At 32.7% G+C, this 22,780-nt stretch overlaps 1 protein-coding gene across 1 annotated transcript; it reads right to left on the reverse strand.

Annotated features, from left to right (window-relative positions):
- LOC142231137 (sodium channel protein Nach-like) lies at positions 1–21,816 on the reverse strand. Its single transcript, XM_075301756.1, has 12 exons — positions 21,665–21,816; positions 19,252–19,349; positions 12,772–12,883; positions 12,553–12,706; positions 12,332–12,477; positions 12,189–12,270; positions 11,982–12,121; positions 1,056–1,198; positions 847–985; positions 572–782; positions 302–508; positions 1–246 (listed from the first exon to the last, which is right to left on the reverse strand). The coding sequence occupies exons 1-12, from the start codon at positions 21,814–21,816 to the stop codon at positions 142–144; spliced, it is 1,689 nt and encodes a 562-aa protein (XP_075157871.1). The 3' UTR covers positions 1–141.
- Positions 21,817–22,780: the final 964 nt, after the last annotated feature.

Genomic DNA, 22,780 nt, shown 5'->3' on the forward strand with positions numbered 1-22,780 from the left:
TCAATTCTTTGGAAATAGTTTTTATACTGAGAATGTTCTTATCGCAAAATTTCTACACATCTTAACACATATATCCAATATTAAACTTTATATTTTGATATTTTTTAAAGCCAATACTGCTAATAATTCCATCATCGCCATTCAGGGTAAATATGGCCCAAATTCCCATGAAGTGTTTGTTGCATCGGTATAATTTGGTAATTTTTTAGGATTTTTATTTGTAGCCTTAGTAAATGTTGAGTATTCCTGTAAAATACAAAAATTTAAGAAATATATAATGATTCAATATTTAAATTCTAACCTTATCGGGCTTTCTTCTTCTACCCCCAATGTCACTGTAGTCTGGAGCTGTATCATTTAGACTGTTATCCAAAGAATTTCCCTCAACGATCAATGGCTCAGTCTCGGTAACCACAATGGGAGTAGTATAAGATTTCAATCCCAAAGTCATATTAATTGGTGGTGGAGGTTCATTTTGAATACGTTTTTCAATTTCTTCAAGTTCTTCCTGGAAATAGGAAAAATAAAATCATCAAACAAATTTTCCAACTCAAATGTTCAAAAAACTTACACGATTTTTATAGACCATACAACAAGCTCTCAAGGTAAAATAGTAAATAATCTCTACACCCGATAATAGGGAGAAACCCAGAAATAAACTGGCAATACCTCCAAACGACACCAATAGATCCACCCAACCGAATAAGACTTCACGTTTGTAACGAATAATAGGCCAAGTGAGAAATTCCACTAATACACCCGGAGCATCGGGACGTTCAATACTGTAAGATTAAGATAAAAATTCTCTCTCTGATTTCTCTTTCTGAAAAATATAATTTCCAATACTTTTTAATAAGTTTCTCAATGTTATAGACTGTCTTGGAACAACTAAGTTCACATTGCATACAATCCTTGATATTGGTTATATTATTTCTATAGTTACTCAGACATTCCAATTCCGATAGGCCACACATGGGTACATTTGCTACGATAAAGATTTTTTATTATTCTTTTTTTAATGTTTGACTTTAATTTTATGGATATGGTCTACTTACGCACTGGTTTATAAAAAGGTGGCAAACATTTGCACAATTTTATTGCCTTTTTCATGCGGCACTCTTTCATGCATGATGAGAAGGTATATTCTTCGGGGAAATATTTCAATTTCACTTCATCGTGAAATATACATTTGCGTTGTCTGTAAAATCGAAAGATATGGGTTTGCTTAAAATTGCATTACATTTAAAACTAATGACAATAATGAAAAGCCAATATATAGAGCCTGTAGTTCAACCGATCTGAATCGTGTGTACTTTCTATACCACAATCGATTGCGTACAAAATTCTACTAACAACGGTCGTTCACAATCACATTTTTTATACCCTCCATCATAGGATGGGGGTATATTAACTTTGTCATTCCGTTTGTAACACATCGAAATATTGCTCTAAGACCCCATATATTCTGGGTCGTGGTGAAATTCTGAGTCGATCTAAGCATGTCCGTCCGTCCGTCCGTCCGTCTGTTGAAATCACGCTAACTTCCGAACGAAACAAGCTACCGACTTGAAACTTGGCACAAGTAGTTGTTATCGATGTAGGTCGGATGGTATTGAAAATGGACCATATCGGTCCACTTTTACGTATAGCCCCCATATAAAGGGACCCTCAGATTTGGCTTGAGGAGCCTCTAACCGAAGCATATTTCATCCGATCCGGCTGAAAATTGGTACATGGTGTCGGTATATGGTCTCTAACAACCATGCAAAAATTGGTCCATATCGGTCGTTAATTATATATAGCCCCCATATAAACCGATCCCCAGATTTGGCTTGTGGAGCCTCTAAGAGAAGCAAATGTCATCCGATCCGGCTGAAATTTGGTACATGGTGTTGGTATATGGTCTCTAACAATCATGCAAAAATGGGTCCACATCGGTCCATAATTATATATAGTCCCCATATAAACCGATCCCCAGATTTGGCTTGCGGAGCCTCAAAGAGAAGCAAATTTCATCCGATCCGGCTGAAATTTGGTACATGATATTGGTATATGGTCTCTTACAACCATGCAAAAATTGGTCCATATCGGTCCATAATTATATAGCCCCCATATAAACCGATCCCCAGATTTGGCTCGTGGAGCCTCTAAGAGAAGCATATTTCATCCGATCCGGCTGAAATTTGGTATATGGTGTTGGTATATGGTCTCTAACAATCATGCAAAAATTGGTCCACATCGGTTCATAATTATATATAGCCCCCATATAAACCGATCTCCAGATTTGGCTTGCGAAGCCTCAAAGAGAAGCAAATTGAATCCGATCCGGCTGAAATTTGGTACATGGTATTGGTATAGGGTCTCTAACAACCGTGCAAAAATTGGTCCACATCGGTCCATAATTATATATAGCCCCCATATAAACCGATCCCCAGATTTGGCTTGCGAAGTCTCCAAGAGAAGCAAATTTCATCCAATACGGTTGTAATTTGGAACATGGTGTTAGTATATGATCTTTAACAACCGTGCCAGAATTGGTCCATATCGGTTCATAATCATGGTTGCTACTAGAGCCAAAAATAATCTACCAAAATTTTATTTCTATAGAAAATTTTGTCAAAATTTTATTTCTAGAGAAAATTTTGTTAAAATTTTATTCGGTTCATAATAAAATTTTCATCATTGTTACAATTTTATTTCTATAGAAAATTTTGTTCAAATTTTATTCGGTTCATAATCATGGTTGCCACTCGAGCCAAAAATAATCTACCATGATTTTATTTCTATAGAAAATTTTGTCAAAAGTTTATTTCTATAGAAAATTTTGTTAAAATTTTATTTCTGTAGAAATTTTTGTCAATATTTTCTTTCTATAGAAAATTTTGTCAAAATTTTTATTTCTATAGAAAATTTTGTGAAAATTTTATTTCTATAGAAAATTTTGTTATAATTTTATTTCTGTAGAAAATGTTGTGAAAATTTTATGTCTACTTTGTCAAACTGAATTATATACGTATTGGATCGATCTTTTTTGATTTAATATATACCACGTATGGTTCATAATAAAATTGTCATCATTGTTACAATTTTATTTCTATAGAAAATTTTGTTCAAATTTTATTCGGTTCATAATCATGGTTGCCACTCGAGCCAAAAATAATCTACCATGATTTTATTTCTATAGAAAATTTTGTCAAAAGTTTATTTCTATAGAAAATTTTGTTAAAATTTTATTTCTGTAGAAATTTTTGTCAATATTTTCTTTCTATAGAAAATTTTGTCAAAATTTTTATTTCTATAGAAAATTTTGTGAAAATTTTATTTCTATAGAAAATTTTGTTACAATTTTATTTCTGTAGAAAATGTTGTGAAAATTTTATGTCTACTTTGTCAAACTGAATTATATACGTATTGGATCGATCTTTTTTGATTTAATATATACCACGTATGGACTTACATACAATTTAGAAGATGGTGTTTGGAGGTTTTAAGATACCTTGCCATCGGCAATCGTTACCGCAACTTAAGTAATTCGATTGTGGATGGCAGTGTTTAGAAGACGTTTCTACGCAATCCATGATGGAGGGTACATAAGCTTCGGCCTGGCCGAACTTACGGCCGTATATACTTGTTTTTGTATTTATTAGTATTTTTGAGAAAAATAATTACAAAACATAGCTCTACTTCGTCTCTGCGCCATTAGACGTTATAGAGACTGACTTGGTAATATATACATATGTTTATGTGTTCATTAACTAATAAATATTATCAAAGAATACAAATCATTTAACAAAAATTCATTATATAAAACTGATATATTTTATAATACAAACATTATATCAGGAGCTCATCAATGCGTTTTAGTAAGTATTTTTTCAGACTAGTTTTAAAAGCAGAAAGATTTTCAATCTCTTTTAAATTAAGCGGTAGATCATTAAAATATTTACAACCAAGATGATCAATACGCTGCCTGGTTGTTTCAGATTTACAAAATGCAACTTTTAAAAGGTTATTATTACGTGTATTAACCACCCCAACAAAAAAATTTGGAAGTTCTTCCAAAGGCACAACTTTAAAAGCACTTTGGGAAGATGCACTCCCAATGATGTTCTTTATTTTAACTCCCCAGGAAGTTCTTTTAATTAAATTTTTTCTAACTTGGTTTTTTCATACTTTTAATGGGTAATTTTAACTTTTTTGTTTCAAACAGAGCAAGAGTTCATAAAATGGTACAAATCATTTAAATTTTGTCGAAAAAAATGCTAAATCCAATCTGAAAAAATTGTGATTTTTCGAAAATATTTGATATATTAAAAATTATACAAAATTATAAAAATTATTTATTTGACAAAATATCACAGATTTTTTTAAATTACATCCAAAACATTGAATTCGGATAACACCTAAAGAAGTGATGCAAATTCAGTGCAACGGCTGTTGAAATAGAGGGCTTCCGTCCTATGACAAGCCCATGTTAAATTCATCGCTTCTGCATCAATTTTGCACCACTTCCGGATCCAAAAAGAACATTTTTTGCTGGGTAGATCTAACGATGGACCGATATCAGCCATGTTTTCGTGCTAACGTATATATCTGTTGCCCGATATACACTTATATGGTCCCAGAACACGGTTGCCACTCGGGCCAAAAATAATCTGCCAAAATTTGGAGAAAATTTTACCAAACAACAAAAACTTATTTTGGCAAATTATATTTCTATAGACAATTTTGTCAAAATTTTATTTCTATAGAAAAATTTGGCAAACTTTTATTTCTATAGCAAATTTTAGGAAAATTTTATATTTTTAGAAAATTTTATCAAAATTTTATTTCTTTAGAACTTTTGTGAAAATTTTATTTCTGTAGAAAATTTTGTCAACATTTTATTTCTATAGAAAATTTTGTCATAATTTTATTTCTATAGAAAATTTTTTCAAAATTGTTTTCTATAGAAAATTTTGCCACAATTTTTCTTTCTATAGAAAATTTTACCAATTTTTTTCTATAAAAATTTTATTCAAAATTTTATTTCTATAGAAAATTTTTTCAAAATTATATATCTTTAAAAGTTTTTGGCAAAATTTTGTCAAAATTTTACTTGTATAGAAAATTTAGCTTTATGGACAGATATAGATTAAGGAACATGGTTAATAGAGACATTGATGTTAATAGAGCCATTTCGGTTCGGCGAATGAACCTTTCCACAGCCTTTAGTATAGATCTGGCTGGGAGAGATAACTCAATTTTGGGCCCTTTATGCTAACTCCTTATGGAGAAAACATTTGGGAATTTACCTCTTACAAATTGAATCATGTTTTCTCCCACTGTACATCATCTTTTCATATAACTTACAAGTCCCTTAATCTTATTATACCCTGCGCCACACTGTGGAACAGGGTATTATAAGTTAGTGCATATGTTTGTAACACTCAGAAGGAGACGAGATAGACACATGGTGTCTTTGACAATAATGCTCAGGGTGGGTCCCTGAGTCGATATAACCATGTCCGTCTGTCTGTCCGTCCGTCTGTCTTTGAACACATTTTTGTTATCAAAGTCTAGGTCGCAATTTAAGTCCTATCGCCTTCAAATTTGGCACATGTTCCCAATTTGGGTCAGAATAGAACCCTATTGATTTTGGAAGAAATCGTTTCAGATTTAGATATAGCTCCCATATATATCGGCTCCATGAAATAAGCCCCCAAGAAATAAGGCCCCAAAACGGAAATGAAACAAAGCCCCAAACCTTTATATTGAAAACAAAAACAACGTAATTTGGGGTATTGTTTGGTTTTTTTGGGGTGTTGTTTCATTATTATGTTTGGGGTGTTGTTTCATTATGAAAAAACACCGTAATTCATTGATGAAGGAAAACCCAAACGATTTCTTTGTGGGGCATTATTTCATTTTGTTAAAACTAACAACTTTACTAAATGCGTAGACTGGTACCGTTACAACTACCGTGTATTTAAATGAATGCTTGCAATTCATTGTAAACATTGATTGACTATTCAGTTTCATTCTAAACGTCGCGTAGTAAACAAATACTCAATATGAATTACGAAATATTATCGGGAAAAAGAAGTGGAAGTGAACTCCTTTACGTATTTGAGGAAAAAATGATTTATCGCAAGAAATCATTTTACAAAGGTGTAACTAAATATGAGTGTAGACAAAAAGAGTGTAAATCTAGAATTAATGTAACGTCCGAAACTGTGCCCGTGCACAAAAATTTGTGGAACATAACCAAGATGACGAAGAAAAGTATTATAAAGAATTGAAGGCACTAAATAAAATAAAAGCAGATTGCCTAGATAGTGCTCAGACACTGGGAAAAGAAATGACAGCAATGAGTAGCATAAGATCTTGTTTTAAAAAAACTTGCGATAGGTAAGAAATGTAAAATAATTATATTAAAGCAATATGTTTTTTTTATTAATATATTAAATAGTTTTCAAGATGATACCAAAAATATTGCATTCTCCAAAATCAAAAGAGGGTTGCAATATATAGTCAGTAAGCACTTTGTAACCTCTCCGAAGACAGCTCTACAAGTTATTGAGGCTTTTAATTTAGAAAATGTGTGGACATCATTTGGAATAACAAAAGATGAGGCAATGCCAAGGCCTTTTTACACAGCATGTATTATGGAAGAAAAATATTCGTTTTGTTTGTTTTCATCGCTGAAAACCATAGAATTAATTAAGGAGAATATTCCACCGAAGCAAAGGACCTTTCTAATTGATGCAACATTTAAAATTTTTCCAAAAGGATGTTTCAAACAATTGCTTGTTATATATATTGAATATTTCGAAGAAGTAAGTTAATATACACTTAAATATTCATTCAAATTATTAACCAATTATTTTAGATTTTTCCAATATTTTTTGTTCTTATGGATAGAAAAACAAAACAAATATACGAAGATCTCTTTCGCTACATCAAGGACAATATTTTCGACATGGATCCTTCTATTATGGTGACTGATTACAAAGAATCTATGAGGCAAGCAATACAAATAGTTTTTCCAAAAACACAAAATGTTGGTTGCTGGTACGTATGAAATATTTTGTTTTTATATTCTAAATGTGAGAAGAATTAAAAAAAGATTTAGATTGTTCTCAAATGTAAAAACGAAACTCGTGTGGATTTTTTGAAGTCTTTACATTCGAGCACAATCTTAATTTTTGTTTAATTTGAATTTAATATAATCGAAACTACAGCACATAAAAAAATTGCGAAGTAAAATAACAATTTGGTAGAGGTTTTAAAAGAATTACGAAAAAAATAGATTGTGCTCGAGTGGAAAGGTTGAAAAAAATTCGCGCGAAACCTTCAAACATTGTTATGCTACCTTGTAGACATATGAAAATTTGTTCGGAGTGCAATTTAAAGTTAATGGCGGATGCATTATCAAAAGCTTTAAACAATTACAAGTGTCCTTGCTGCCGCCAACCCGTTGAAGATACCATGGAAGTTTTTACTTGAAACTTATTACTCTCATACAATTATTAAATTGGATTTTTCAAAGAGAATTTTTTTATTTCTACAAAATATAATATTATATTGAAATATTTATTAAATTCATGAATAAATTTATTTTTTTCTCTATAACAGCAATAAATATTACTTTATAAAATGAAATAAGTCCCTATGGGGCCCAATTTCATAAAATTTTGGGCATTATTTCATTCTTGTGGGGTTTTATTGCATATTCGAAATGAGGCTTTATTTCCTTATGAACTAAATCCCCAAAATTTGGGGCATTATTTCATTTCCAGTTTGGGGCCTTTTTTCTTGGGGGCTTATTTCATGGAGCCCAAACATAACACTTAGTCGTATAGTCAAGTATGCAAAATTTGATTGAAATCGGTTCAGATTTAGATATAGCTCCCATATATATCTTTCGCCCGATATGGACTTATATGGCCCCAGAAGCCAGAGTTTTGACCGAATTTTGTTGAAATTTTGCACTAGAAGTACAATTAGTAGTATAGTCAAGTGTGCAAAATTTGATTGAAATCGGTTCAGATTTAGATATAGCTCCCACATATATCTTTCGCCCGATATGGACTTATATGGCCCCAGAAGCCAGAGTTTTGGCCCAATTTGGCTGAAATTTTGCACTAGGAGTACAATTAGTAATATAGTCATGTGTGCCAAATTTGATTGAAATTGACGGATATCATATGCTATCGAAAATTTAGATCTACAAAGTGGTGCAGGGTATAATATAGTCGGCCCGCCCGACTTTAGACTTTCCTTATTTGTTTTTCTATAAAAAATTCTACCAATTTTTTTCTATAGAATTTTTTTTTCAAAATTTTATTTCTATAGAAATTTTTTAAAATTTTATTTCTACAGAAAATTTTTTCAAAATTATATATCTTTAAAAGTTTTTGGCAAAATTTTGTCAAAATTTTTCTTCTATAGAAAATTTTGTGAAAATTTTATTTCCATAGAGAATTTTGTCAAAATTTTATTTCTATAGAAAATTTTGTAAAAATTTTATTTCTATAAAAAAATTTGTCAAAATGTTACCTCTATATAAACTTTTGTCAAAATTTTATTTCTATCGAAAAATTTTTTTCTATCAAAATTTTATTTCTATAGAAAAGTTTGTCAAAATATTATTTCTATAGAAAATTTTGTCAAAATTTTATTTTTATAGAAAATTTTGTCCAAATTTTATTTCAATAGAAAATGTTGACAAAATTTTAATTATCTAGAAAATTTTGTAAACATTTTATTTCTTTACAAAATTTTGTGAAAATTTTATTTCTGTATTTCTTGTCAAAATTTCTATAGAAATGTTTGTAAAAAATTTGTCAAAATTTTAATTTTATAGAAATTTTTGTCAAAATTTTATTTCTATAGAAAATTTTGTCAAAATTTTGTTTCTATAGAAAATTTTGTGAAAATATTATTTCTATACAAAATTTTGTCAAACTTGTATTTCTACATAAAATTTTGTCAAAATTTTATTTCTGTAGAAAATTTTCTTAAAATTTCATTTCTATAGAAAATTTTCTTAAAATTTAATTTCTATAGAAATTTTTGTCAAAATTTAATTTCTATAGAAATTTTTGTCAAAATTGTATTTCCATAGAAAATTTTAGCAACATTTTATTTCTATAGAAACTTTATGAAGTACCTCTTGGTTGAAGAGAAATATTTTGGAAAATCTACCAAATAGTAAAATAATCTACCCTTTTTGGTAGAATTCTAAAAACTGTGGCAAACATGGACCTGGGCTGAACCAGTTGGCTTTATCGAAGGATTGCTATTTATTTATTTCTTTAGAAATTTTTCTCTTCAAAATTTTATTGCTATAGAAAATTGTGTCAAAAATTTATTTCTATAGAAAATTTTGTAAAACTTTAGTTAGAATTTTGTCAAAATTTTATTTCTATAGAAAATTTTGTCAAAATTTTTTTTTTATAGAAACTTTTCTTAAAATTTTGTTTCTATACAAAATTAAAAAAAAATTTTGTTTCTATACCAAATTTTTTCAAAATTTTATTTGCTTTTGTTTTTTTTATTGTTGGTTTGGACTTTAATCATATTTGTTGTTTTGATCTCAGCTTAAAAACCATTGCGTCGACTAAACTACAAGATTAGCTTAACCAACAGAGGAAAAGAATGTTTGTCAAATTTATTTGGGCAAATCCCTATAGACTGCAAGATGGTTGGATGTACGCACGTTTCGGAATTACCACATTCCTCTTCAGCATCCTCTATTTGCAGCAAAACTATCAACCAATTATCAGAATAAATTCAGGCAGTTCATTAAACCAGATCATGAACCACACTTGAACCCTCCGAAAAAAGGTTTTACATTGATAGTGGGCTTATGCCGAAATAAATTCGTACATAGAAAATTTTGTAAAAATTTTATTTCTATAGAAAGTTTTTTTCAAAATTGTATTTCTATAGAAAATATTGTCACAATTTTATTTTTATTTATTTCTATAGAAAATATTGTCAAAATATTATTTCTATAGAAAATTTTCTCAAACTATTACTTTTATCGAAAATTTTCTCAAATTGTATTTCTATAGAAAATTTTGTCAACATTTTATTTCTATAGAAAATTTTGTCAAAATTTTATTTCTACAGAAAATTTTATCAAAATTTTATTTCTGTAGAAAATTTTCTCAAAATTTAATTTCTATAGAAATTTTTGACAAACTTGTATTTCCATAGAAAATTTTGTCAAAATTCTATTTCTATAGAAAATTTTATCAAAATTTTGTTTCTATAGAAAATTTTCTCTAAATTATATTTTTATAGAAAATTTTATTTCTATTGAAAAATTTGTCAAAGTTTTATTTCTTTAGAAAATGTTGTCAAAATTTTATTTCTTTAAAAATTTTTGTTAAAACTTTATTTCTATAGAAAATTTTGTTAAAATTTTATTTCTATAGAAAATTTTGTTAAAAAGTTTATTTCCTGAAAACATTTTCTTAAAATTTTATTTCCTTAGAAAATTTTGTCAAAAATTTATATCTATAGAAAATTTTGTCAATTTTTTTTCTATAGAAAATTTTGTAAAAATTTTATTTCTCTAGAATTTTTTTTAATATTTTATTTCGTCAAAATTCTATATCTATAGAAAATTTTGTAATTTTTTTTTTGTATAGAAATTTTTCATAATTTTATTTCCTTAAATTTTGTTTTAAATATTTTATTTTGTCAAAATTCTATATCTATAGAAAATTTTGAAAAATTTTTTGTATAGAAAATTTTGTCAACTTTTGATTTCTATAGAAAATTTTGTCAACTTTTGATTTCTTTCATTCGTTTTGTTTTGTTATTGTTGGTTTTGTTCTTTAATCATTGTTGTTGTTTTTTTTTTGATTTCAGCTTAAAACCATACATTGACTAAACTACAAGTGTAGCTTAACCAACAGTTGAAAAGAATGTTTGTCAAATTTATTTGCCACCGATGATTTGACGGTGGCAAATGAAAAGAGATATGTTTGTACGAATTTATTTCGGCATAAGCCGGCTATCAATGTAAAACCTTTTTCGGGAGGTTCAAGTGTGGTTCATTGTTGGGTTAAATGAACTGCCTGAATTTATTCTGATAATTGGTTGATAGTTTTGCTGCAAGTAGAGGATGCTGATGAGGAATGTGGTAATTCCGAAACAGCTGTACATCCAACCATCTTGCAGTCTATAGGGATTTGCCCAAATAAATTTGACAAGCATTCTTTTTCTCTGTTGGTTAAGCTACACTTGTAGTTTAGTCAATGTATGGTTTTAAGCTGAGATCAAAAACAACAATAAAAATTGTATTTCGATAGAAATTTTGAAAAATTTTATTTATATAGAAAATTTTGTTTCCTTAAAACATTTTCTTAAAATTGTATTTCTTTAGAAAATGTTGTCAAAATTCTATATCTACAGTAAATTTTGTCTATTTTATTTTTTCTATAGATAATTTTGTCAAAATTTGATTTCTATAGAAAATTTTGTCAAAATTTTATTTTTTTAGAATTTTTTTTTTTTATATTTTATTTCTTTAGAAAATTTTTTCAAAATTTCATTTCTTTACAAAATTTTGTCAAAATTTTATTTCTTTAGAAAAATTTGTCAAAATTTTATTTCTTTAGAAAATTTTGTAAAAATTTTAGTTCTTTAGAAAATTTTGTCAAAATTTTATTTCTTTAGAAAATGTTGTCAAAATTCTAGTTCTTTAGGAAATTTTGTCAAAATTCTATTTCTTTAGAAAACTTTACCAATATACCAAACCGTACAATATCCACCAGTTTTTGGATAATTCTACCAACTGTGGCAATAATGTCCCAGAAGCCAAAATTTTACCTATATATATTCTCAGTCGTGGTAAAATTCTGAGTCGAATTAGCGATGTCCGTCCGTCTGTTGAAATCTCGCTAGCTTCCGTTCTAAGACACAATTTATTCTCACTTATTTATCTATAATTTGTAATACTAGCATCAAATAAAATCTCTTACCCTATAGAAAGTTGTCGGGCATCATCTGTGGTATATGTGTTCTTTTTTGATATACGAACTTCGACTACCTCATTTTCAGACCATTCAATTTGAGGATTAAAATCTTGGCCAAAATATTCTTCATTCGATAATATGAAAATCTAAAACAAAAGCAAAACAAGAAATTTACATTAATTTGGTAATTTGGGAGGAATAAATCGAACTAACCTTCACTGTGCTATTTGGTACAAAAAACAAAGCCCATTTCTTATCGGTTTCATATAAATCATGAGGAGGACCAGATTTTACACTGAAAAAAAATTTTAGAACCATATAATTTGAGTATTGTACGAGTAATAACTACCACTTACTCAGCTTGCTCTGTCGATTTGAAACGACTATTGAAACCAAAACAATAACCATGTTCCGTATAGATTGGCTGAAAGGCATCACAGCATTTGATGGGTTCATCGCGGTATTTACATTCAGTTAAAACATCTTCACAATTGATGACAGACTATATACACAAAATAAATAAAAAAAATATAAATTTACTTGATAGTTAAATAAAATATGTTCACATTTTCTATACCGCAAAGGCCCAATCACGTAAGGTTAAATCATGAACACCATCCATTTCAACAGAGCTTGCTATGACTTCAGCCTCATTGAAAGTCTCAAAGGACAACGAAGGTAATAACTCCAAAAATGGCACAATATAACCAGCCAACGAATAGTCAAAATTGCTATAATGAAAATGAGAATTTATTAGGGTATCCATACTCATACACAAGGTTTCGAACAATCTTACGCCAGTTTATTGAGAGCCACATCAAATGATTTGTCATGATCGAATGCAATCTCAGGACACACTACTGTTGTTGGAAATACCACATTTTGATTATGGAAATCGGTATCCAAACCTAAAGTGGAATTGGAAAAAATTGTTTTAGGTTTCTAAATTTCTTCATCCAAATGAACTTCCAAGGCACAACTTCTAAAGCATTGCAAAGGATCCAAAAATGGAGTACTTCCGTCCCATGACAAGCCCATGTAAAATTCATTGGAGATGATTCAAGTTTGCATTACTTTCGGATCACAAATTGGGGATCGAAACTACTTTTTTGGAAGCTCTTATATTGCTGGGAAGTCTTAGTTTATATGAAGCGTTTTTAATTGAAATCTAAAGATTCAATACATCTGTTCATTTAAAGACGATTTTTATACCCTCCACCATAGGATGGTGGAGGCTAACACATCGAAATATTGATCTAAGACCCCAAAAAGTATATATATTCTGGGTCGTGGTGAAATTCTGAGTCGATCTGAGCATGTCCGTCCGTCCGTCCGTCCGTCCGTCTGTTGAAATCACGCTAACTTCCGAACGAAACAAGCTATCGACTTGAAACTTGGCACAAGTAGTTGTTATTGATGTAGGTCGGATGGTATTGAAAATGGGCCATATCGGTCCACTTTTACGTATAGCCCCCATATAAACGGACCCCCAAATTTGTCTTGCGAGGCCTCTAAGAGAAGCAAATTTCATCCGATCCGGCTGAAATTTGGTACATGGTGTTAGTATATGGTCTCTAACAACCATGCAAAAATTGGTCCATATCGGTCCATAATTATATATAGCCCCCATATAAACCGATCCCTCGATTTGGCTTGCAGACCCTCTAAGAGCAACAATTTTCACCCGATCCGGCTGAAATTTGGTACATGGTGTTAGTATATGGTCTCTAACAACCATGCAAAAATTGGTTCACATCGGTCCATAATTATATATAGCCCCCATATAAACCGATCACCCGATTTGGCTTGCGGAGCCTCTAAGAGAAGCAAATTTCATCCGATCCGGCTGAAATTTGGTACATGGTGTTAGTATATGGTCTCTAACAAACATGCAAAAATTGGTCCATATCGGTCCATAATTATATATAGCCCCCATTTAACCGATCACCAGATTTGACCTCCGGAGCCTCTTGGAAGACCAAAATTCATCTGATTCAGTTGAAATTTGGTACGTGATGTTAATATATGGCCTCAAACACCCATGCAAAAATTGGTCGATATCGGTCCATAATTATATATAGGCCCCATATAAACCGATCCCCAGATTTGACCTCAGGAGCACCTTGGAAGAGCAAAATTCTTCCCATTCGGTTGAAATTTGGTACGTAATGTTAGTATAGGGTATCCAACAACCATGCAGGAATTGGTTCCTCTCAGTCCATAATAATATATAGCTCCCATAGAAACCGATCCCCAGATTTGACCTCCGGTGCCTTTTGGAGAAGCAAAATTCATCCGATCTGGTTGAAATTTGGTACGTGGTGGTAGTATATGATATTTAACAACCATGTGACTTGAAATTTGTGTATGACAGTCTTTCGTAGAAGTTTCTACGCAATCCATGGTGGAGGGTACAGAAGATTCGGCCTGGCCGAACTTACGGCTGTATATACTTGTTTAAATTAAAAATGTCTTACTTTAAAGAGAATGAAAAAAAACGGAGAATGAAAAAAAATCAATTTAAAATTAATTCAAAGAAAATTGTCCTTAATAATGTGTAATTTTTTTCAGTGTAAATTTTCCACTTTGATTAACTATAATTTAATAAATGGCTTCACTTGGTGGCACATTGGGCCATTGCAGAAAATTGATGGTATAATGAAGAAGGAAGACTACCTCGCCATTTTGCAGACTCATCTTCCCCAGTTTGTTGACTAGAGTGCCTATCCTGAAGATGAAGTCGTATTTCAACAGGATGGTGATCCGAAGCATAGTGCAAAAATGGTGAAAAAATGGCTTAGTGAGCAAACATTTCAAGTGATGAGTTGGCCAGCGCAAAGCCCCGATCTCAACCCGATTGAGAATTAATGGTCGATCGTGGGAAGACGGCTGGGATTGTACAAATCAGCTCCATCAAAATTAGAAGACTCGTGGGAACGAGTACAGCTTGAGTGGCAGAATATGAAGGGTGATACGGTCAAAATTTGGTCAAGGGAAAACGCGTGTAAATCGGTGAAATCGTTTATTTAACAAATCAAATTAATTTTTTTTTTCAAGTTCAATTAGTATAAAATTCAGGGAAAATATTCAGTTAGGCTTTCGCGTTTCCAAATCCGAATTGCCGGGCTTCACGCTTGACACCTGCCATGAGATTTTGTACAGCCACCTTGTCCACCTTCTTCGCCGCAGAAAGCCAGTTTGCCTTGAACTGCTGCTCGTCCTTAGCAGTTTTTTTGGTCTTCTTTAGGTTCCGCTTGACAATAGCCCAGTATTTCTCAATTGGGCGGAGCTCTGGCGTTTTGGGAGGGTTCTTGTCCTTGGGAACCACCTGCACGTTGCTGGCGCCGTACCACTCCATGACCTTTTTACCGTAATGGCAAAATGCCAAATCCGGCCAAAACAGTACGGAACAACCGTGTATCTTCAGGAAAGGCAGCAGACGTTTATTCAAACACTCTTTCACGTAAATTTCTTGGTTGACAGTCCCGGGAGCTATGAAAATGCTGCTTTTCAAGCCACAGGTACAGATGGCTTGCCAAACCAGATATTTCTTTGCGAACTTTGACAGTTTTATGTGCTTGAAAATATCTGCTACTTTTCCCCTTCCTTTTGCCTGTCCCGGAAGCGGCTTGTAGTCGGCTTTGACGTAGGTTCCGTCGTCCATTACCACGCAGTCAAAATTCGTCAGCATTGTCATATACAGCCTCCGGGATCGCGCTTTGGCCGTCGTATTTTGTTTATCATCGCGATTTGGAGTCACTACCTTCTTGTAAGTCGATAGTCCGGCTCGTTTTTTGGCTCGATGCACGGTTGTAGACGATACACCTAGCTTATTTGCGGCATCTCGGAGAGAGAGGTTAGGGTTTCGCTTGAAACTACCGGCAACTCTCTTTGTCGTCTCAGCGGCTTCCGGTTTTCGATTTTCCCCCGATCCAGACTTCCTGGCTGTCGACAAACGTTCCCCAAACACTTTACATACATTTGTAACGGTTGATTTAGCAACTTTTAGCGATTTTGCCAGCTTTGCGTGCGAGTAGCTCGGATTTTCGCGATACGCGAGCAAAATTTTGATACGCTGCTCTTCTTGCTTGGACGGCATTTTGACAACTGAAGAGTGAATTCCAAAATCAAAATAGGAGCAACATTCTACACACACACACCTTCAAAATGAGGGGTGTTCAGGTTTTTTAAATGCAAAATTGAAAGAAATACGTCAAGTTTATATAGACTAAAATTTGAACGTATCACCCATTACCAGATGAAACTATACAAGAGTTGGTTGAAAGTATGCCAAAACGTATAAATATCGTATTAAAAAATAAAGGGTTATGGACGAATTGAAGAAGGAATAAAGGAAAACAAGTATATATGGCCGTAAGTTCGGCCAGGCCGAAGCTTATGTACCCTCCACCATGGATTGCGTAGAACCTTCTTCTAACCACTACCATCCACAATCGAATTAAGTTGCGGTAACGCTTTCCGGTGGCAAGGTATCTTAAAACCTCCTAACACCGTCTTCTAAATTGTATGTAAGTCCATACGTGGTCTACATCGGATATAGATCGATTAAATACGTATATAATTCAGTTTGACAAAATTTTCTATAGAAATAAAATTTTCACAAACTTTTCTATAGAAATGAAATTTTAACAAAATTTTATATAGAAATAAAATTTTGGCAAAATTTTCTATAGAAATAAAATTTTGGTAGTTTATTTTTGGCTCGAGTGGCAACCATGATTATGAACCAATATGGAACAATTTTTATGTGATTGGAGATCGGCTATATACAACTATTGACCGATATGGACCAATTTTGGTATGGTTGTTAGCGGCCATATACTAACACCACGTTCCAAATTTGTACCGAATCGGATGAATTTTGCCCCTCCAACAGGGTCCGCAGGTCAAATCTGGAGAACGGTTTATATGGGGCTATATATAATTATGGACCGATATGGACCAATTCTGGCACGGTTGTTAGAGACCATCGGATCAAATATGCTTCTCTTAGAGGCTCCGCAAGCCAAATCTGGGGATCGGTTTATATGGGAGCTATATATAATTGTGAACCGATGTGGACCAATTTTTGCATGGATGTTAGAGACCATATACTAACACCACGTTCCAAATTTGAACCGGATCGGATGAATTTTGCTCCTCCAACAGGCTCCGGAGGTCAAATCTAGGGAACGGGGGCTATATATAATTATGGACCGATATGGACCAATTCTGGCACGGTTGTTAGATATCATATATTACCAGCATGTTCCAAATTTCAACCGGATTGGATGAAATTTGCTTCTATTGGAGACTCCGCAAGCCAAATCTGGTGATCGGTTTATATGGGGGCTATATATAATTATGGACCGATGTGGACCAATTTTTGTATAGTTGTTAGAGACCATATACCAACACCATGTACCAAATTTCAGTCGGATCGGATGAAATATGCTTCTCTTATAGGCCCTGCAAGCCAAATTTGGGGGTCCGTTTATATGGGGGCTATACGTAAAAGTGAACCGATATGGCCCATTTGCAATACCATTCGACCTACATCAATGACAACTACTTGTGCCAAGTTTCAAGTCGTTAGCTTGTTTGGTTCGAAAGTTAGCGTGATTTCAACAGACGGACGAACATGCTTAGATCGGCTCCGAATTTCACCACGATCCAGAATATATTTACTTTATTGGGTCTTAGAGCAATATTTCGATGTGTTACAAACGGAATGACAAAGTTAATATACCCCCCTTCCTGTGGTGGAGGGTATAATAAAATTATTTTGAGTTTCTTTATTACTGCTTATTTTATTCATTTAGAAAAGAAAAAAAAATAATTATGTACTCATTTCTGCACGCCACTGTATGTCTATACTAAGTCGATCTGGCGATACCCGTGCTCTGTTGAAATCACCCTAACTACCGAACAAAACAACCTATCAAATTGAACAATTAGCACAAGCCATATGGGACCACATTTAGGTATAGCCCCAATTTAAACCGAACACCAGATTTGACTTCCAGATCTTCTTGGATGTTACAACAATACAAAAATTGCTCCATATCGATCCATAGTTATACATAGACTCATATACACAGATCCCCACATGTGACTTCTGGAGTTTCTGGTAGGAGTTCACTTCATACATTTGAAATTTGTTACGTGACGTTAGTATACACTATCTAAGAACAGTGCAAAAATTGGTCCTTATCGGTCCATAATATTTTGGCTTACGGAATCTCTTGTTTAAGCAAATTTCATCCAATCCGGTTGAAATGCAAAATTTTGTCCATATCGCAGAAATGTTAAATGTTTCACCACAAACAATTTCTGGCCGTTTAAAATCTATGGGAAATATACAAAAGTGTGGAAAAATACGCTCATTTCATACGGGTATAACATACCTGGTAGGGAGCCACCGTGGTGCAATGGTTAGCATGCCCGCCTTGCATACACAAGGTCGTGGGTTCGATGCCCGCTTCGACCAAACACCAAAAAGTTTTTCAGCGGTGGATTATCCCACCTCAGTAATGCTGGTGACATTTCTGAGGGTTTCAAAACTTCTCTAAGTGGTTTCACCACAATGTGGAATGCCGTTCGGACTCGGCTATAAAAAGGAGGTCCCTTGTCATTGAGCTTAACATGGAATCGGGCAGCACTCAGTGATAAGAGAGAAGTTCACCAATGTGGTATCACAATGGACTGAATAGTCTAAGTGAGCCTGATACATCGGGCTGCCACCTAACCTAACCTAACATACCTGGTAACCATTTTCTTCCGTGTGTCTGTGAATACATTTTTATGATCAAAGTCCAATTTACAGTTTTAGACCAATCGATTTCAAATTTGCCACATAATATAATCCTATTTATTTTGGGAGAAATCGTTTCAGATTTATATGTAGCTCCCATATATGTATATGCACTATATATGGCCCCAGAAACCAAATATTTATACTGATACTGTTTCAAATTTTGTACAAGGAGTACAATTAATAGTACCATCAAGCGTGCTAAATTTCGTTGAAATCGGTACACATTTAAATATAGCTCTCACATATATATCTTTCGCCCGATTTAGATTCATATAAACAATGAGATCAACTTTTTACTGCGATTTACGTGGAATCTTTTACAGGGAGTAGTATTAAAACCTTAGCTATACTCGGAATAAAATTTGTGATCAGTTTAAAAAATCAAAAAATATTTAAATTGTGCTATGGCACTATAGCTAGGGTTAATTGATTGATTTAAACCACAAATATATCACTGACCTGTTATTGTTGGATTTGTCTGGAATTTCTCCCACAAGCTCATAATAATCACAAGGGCAGTGACTGCACCAATTGATGTGAAGCAAAACCACATAAACCTAAAAGGGGAACATATTATTAGTAATTAAATATAACAAATATGTACGGCCGTAAGTTCGGCCAGGCCGAAGCTTATATACCCTCCACCATGGATTGCGTAGAAACTTCTTCTAAACACTGCCATCCACAATCGAATTACTTAAGTTGCGGTAACGCTTGCCCATGGCAAGGTATCTTAAAACCTCCTAACACCGTCTTCTAAATTGTATGTAAGCCCATACGTGGTTATATTAAATCAAAAAAAATCGATCATATACGTATATAATTCAGTTTGCCAAAACTTTCTATAGACATAAAAAAATTTTAACAAAATTTTCTATAGAAATAAAATTTTAACAAAATTTTCTATAGAAAGAAAATTTTCACAAAATTTTCTATAGAAAGAAAATTTTCACAAAATTTTCTATAGAAAGAAAATTTTGATAAAATTTTCTACAGAAATAAAATTTTAACAAACTTTTCTACAGAAATAAAATTTTAACAAAATTTTCTATAGAAATAAAATGTTGACTAAATTTTCTATAGAAATAAAATTTTGGCAAGATTTTCTATAGAAATAAAATTTTAACAAAAATTTTCTATAGAAATAAAATTTTGAAAACATTTTCTATAGAAGTAAAATTTGGGAAAAATGTTCTATAGAAATAAAATTTTGACAAAATTTCGTTTGAAATAAAATTTTGACAAAATTTTCTATAGAAATAAAATTTTGACTAAATTTTCTATAGAAATAAAATTTTGACAAGATTTTCTATAGAAATAAAATTTTAACAAAAATTTTCTATAGAAATAAAATTTTAACAAAATTTTCTATAGAAATAAAATTTTGGTAAATTATTTTTGGCCCGAGTGGCAACCATGATTATGAACCGATATCATATGCTGACACCACGTACCAAATTTCAACCGGATCGGATGAAATTTGCTTCTCTTAGAGGCTCCGCAAGCCAAATCTGGGGATCGATTTATATGGGGGCTATATATAATTATGGACCGATATGGACCAATTCCTGCATGGTTGTTGGACACCATATACTAACACCACGTACCAAATTTCAACCGGATCGGATGCATTTTGCTCGTCTAAGAGGCTCCGGAGGTCAAATCTGGGGATCGGCTTATATGGGGGCTATATATAATTATGGGTCGATGTGGACCAATTTTTGCATGGTCATTAGAGAACATATACCAACACCATGTACCAAATTTCAGCCGGATCGGATGAAATTTGCTTCTCTTAGAGGCTCCGCAAGCCAAATCGGGGGATCGGTTTATATGGAGGCTATATATAATTATGGACCGATGTGGACCAATTTTTGCATGGTTGTTAGAGCCCATATACTAATACCATATACCAAATTTCAGCCGGGTCGGATGAAATTTGCTTCTCTTAGAGCAATCGCAAGCCAAATTTGGGGTGTCCGTTTATATGGGGGCAATACGTAAAAGTGGACCGATATGGACCAATTTTTGCATGGTCATTAGAGAACATATACTAACACCATATACCAAATTTCAGCCGGGTCGGATGAAATTTGCTTCTCTTAGAGCAATCGCAAGCCAAATTTGGGGGTCCGTTTATATGGGGGCTATACGTAAACGTGGACCTATATGGACCAATTTTTGCATGGTTGTTAGAGACTATATACTAACACCATGTACCAAATTTCAGCCGGATCGGATGAAATTTGCTTGTCTTAGAGCAATCGCAAGCCAAATTTGGGGGTCCGTTTATATGGGGGCTATACGTAAAAATGGACCGATATGGCCCATTTGCAATACCATCCGACCTACATCAATAACAACTACTTGTGCCAAGTTTCATAGCTTGTTTCGTTCGGAAGTTAGCGTGATTTCAACAGACGGACGGACGGACGGACGGACATGCTCAGATCGACTCAAAATTTCACCACGACCCAGAATATATGGGGTCTTAGAGCAATATTTCGATGTGTTACAAACGGAATGACAAAGTTAATATACCCCCATCCTATGGTGGAGGGTATAAAAATATGTATATATATGGAAAAATATAATATGTGTACATTTGTAGTTTTTCAAATCGTACTTTTTGTATTAGCAATTTTACCCTGTGTGAAATAAGGAGAGTTCAGTGAGTGTTCTTTTTTTGTAGGCTAAGTACTTATCATACCATCCACGTACAAAAGTATATGCCCCATGACATTTATGTGATTACTAATTTCTCATGCTTTAATCGAAAATGTTAAAATCTCAATAACCCTCTTAAAGAAGCCTATGAAAAGGGTTATTGAAAACACTATTCTCGACTAACATTTTCTACAAGTCTACTTACTTTTCTCCTACAGGACGACCAGATTCCGCAATATATCTCACACCGTGAAGTGTTGAATTTTGAAAAAATTCTTTTGTTTGATAAATTAAACTACGACGAAAAATTACCAATATATCGAGTATTGGTTGTAATCGAATTTTCTTTTTCCACATTTGATATCCTTTGAGTTGAGCGAAGGTATCACACAAGAGCGAATAGTGGTAGATAACCCACAAAATTATTAACCGATTATACGTGTATTTCCCAGGGTAGATATTTTGTAACTGTTATAATGGAATCAATTCCATGTGTCCATTTTGTATCGTTGCTTAATATTTCGACATTAACAAAATAATTGGTTGAACTGATTGGGGGGTGGTAGGAGGTAACAAAAATTTGGTAATAAATTCTGGGTATGTGTGACATAAACGACATGAATTGCCACAGACAAAAGATACATTTATCTTGATTGTAATGCTTCATTTTTGGTGTACACTACGATTTTTGTTTAAGGGAGATTTTGTGCCAATAATTCTATCCTTACTTTACATGAAAAATAATACACTGACAACATTTTTGTTAGTAATTATGGAAATTTCTTATCATAAAATCATATAACAGATAATTTTCATTGCATGTATTACAATGCTTTTGATTCCAGAAAATTCTTGTGACACTTTCGTCACATTGGAGAACATATTTTTGAAGATTCATAGTAAAAAGTTAATATAATAGTACTAGCATAACCCGGCCCGCTTCGCTGCGCTTTCCGAAGCATACTTTTAGGAACATTTTGCGTTAACTTAGTCACCCATATCCTTCGAGCTAAAAACAAATTCTAAAAGATTTGAACTCTTTCAAACAAATCGGACAACTTGGTCTTTGTTTATATACAGAAATACGGCGAATATTTTTAGAGTAGTACATTGTAATTCGTTAAATTGGCCCTGTAAATAAATGGAAATAAAACAAGTATATAAAGCAGTAAATTCGGCCTGGCCGAATCTTAAACACCCACCACCATGAATCAAATATAATAGTTTACTTTGTCTTCGTCGTAGTGGGTTACTTGATAATATATAGAAATTGTAGGGGGTTTGATGACAAATCTTCTCCCAAGCAAGTCAGTTCCCGAAG

Source organism: Haematobia irritans, chromosome 3 (assembly GCF_050003625.1).
Source record: "Haematobia irritans isolate KBUSLIRL chromosome 3, ASM5000362v1, whole genome shotgun sequence".
Classification (NCBI taxonomy): Eukaryota; Metazoa; Arthropoda; class Insecta; order Diptera; family Muscidae; genus Haematobia; species Haematobia irritans.

What these genes read in the sequence shown, in the direction of transcription:
- LOC142231137 (XM_075301756.1), bottom strand. Translation starts at nt 21,816, where the DNA reads ATGTGGAAAAAGAAAATTCGATTACAACCAATACTCGATATATTGGTA. An exon ending in GGTCGTCCTGTAGGAGAAAA is followed by an intron (nt 19,350 to 21,664) that starts GTAAGTAGACTT and finishes TTCCCCTTTTAG; the next exon opens with GTTTATGTGGTTTTGCTTCA. An exon ending in GAAGAAGAAAGCCCGATAAG is followed by an intron (nt 247 to 301) that starts GTTAGAATTTAA and finishes TGTATTTTACAG; the next exon opens with GAATACTCAACATTTACTAA.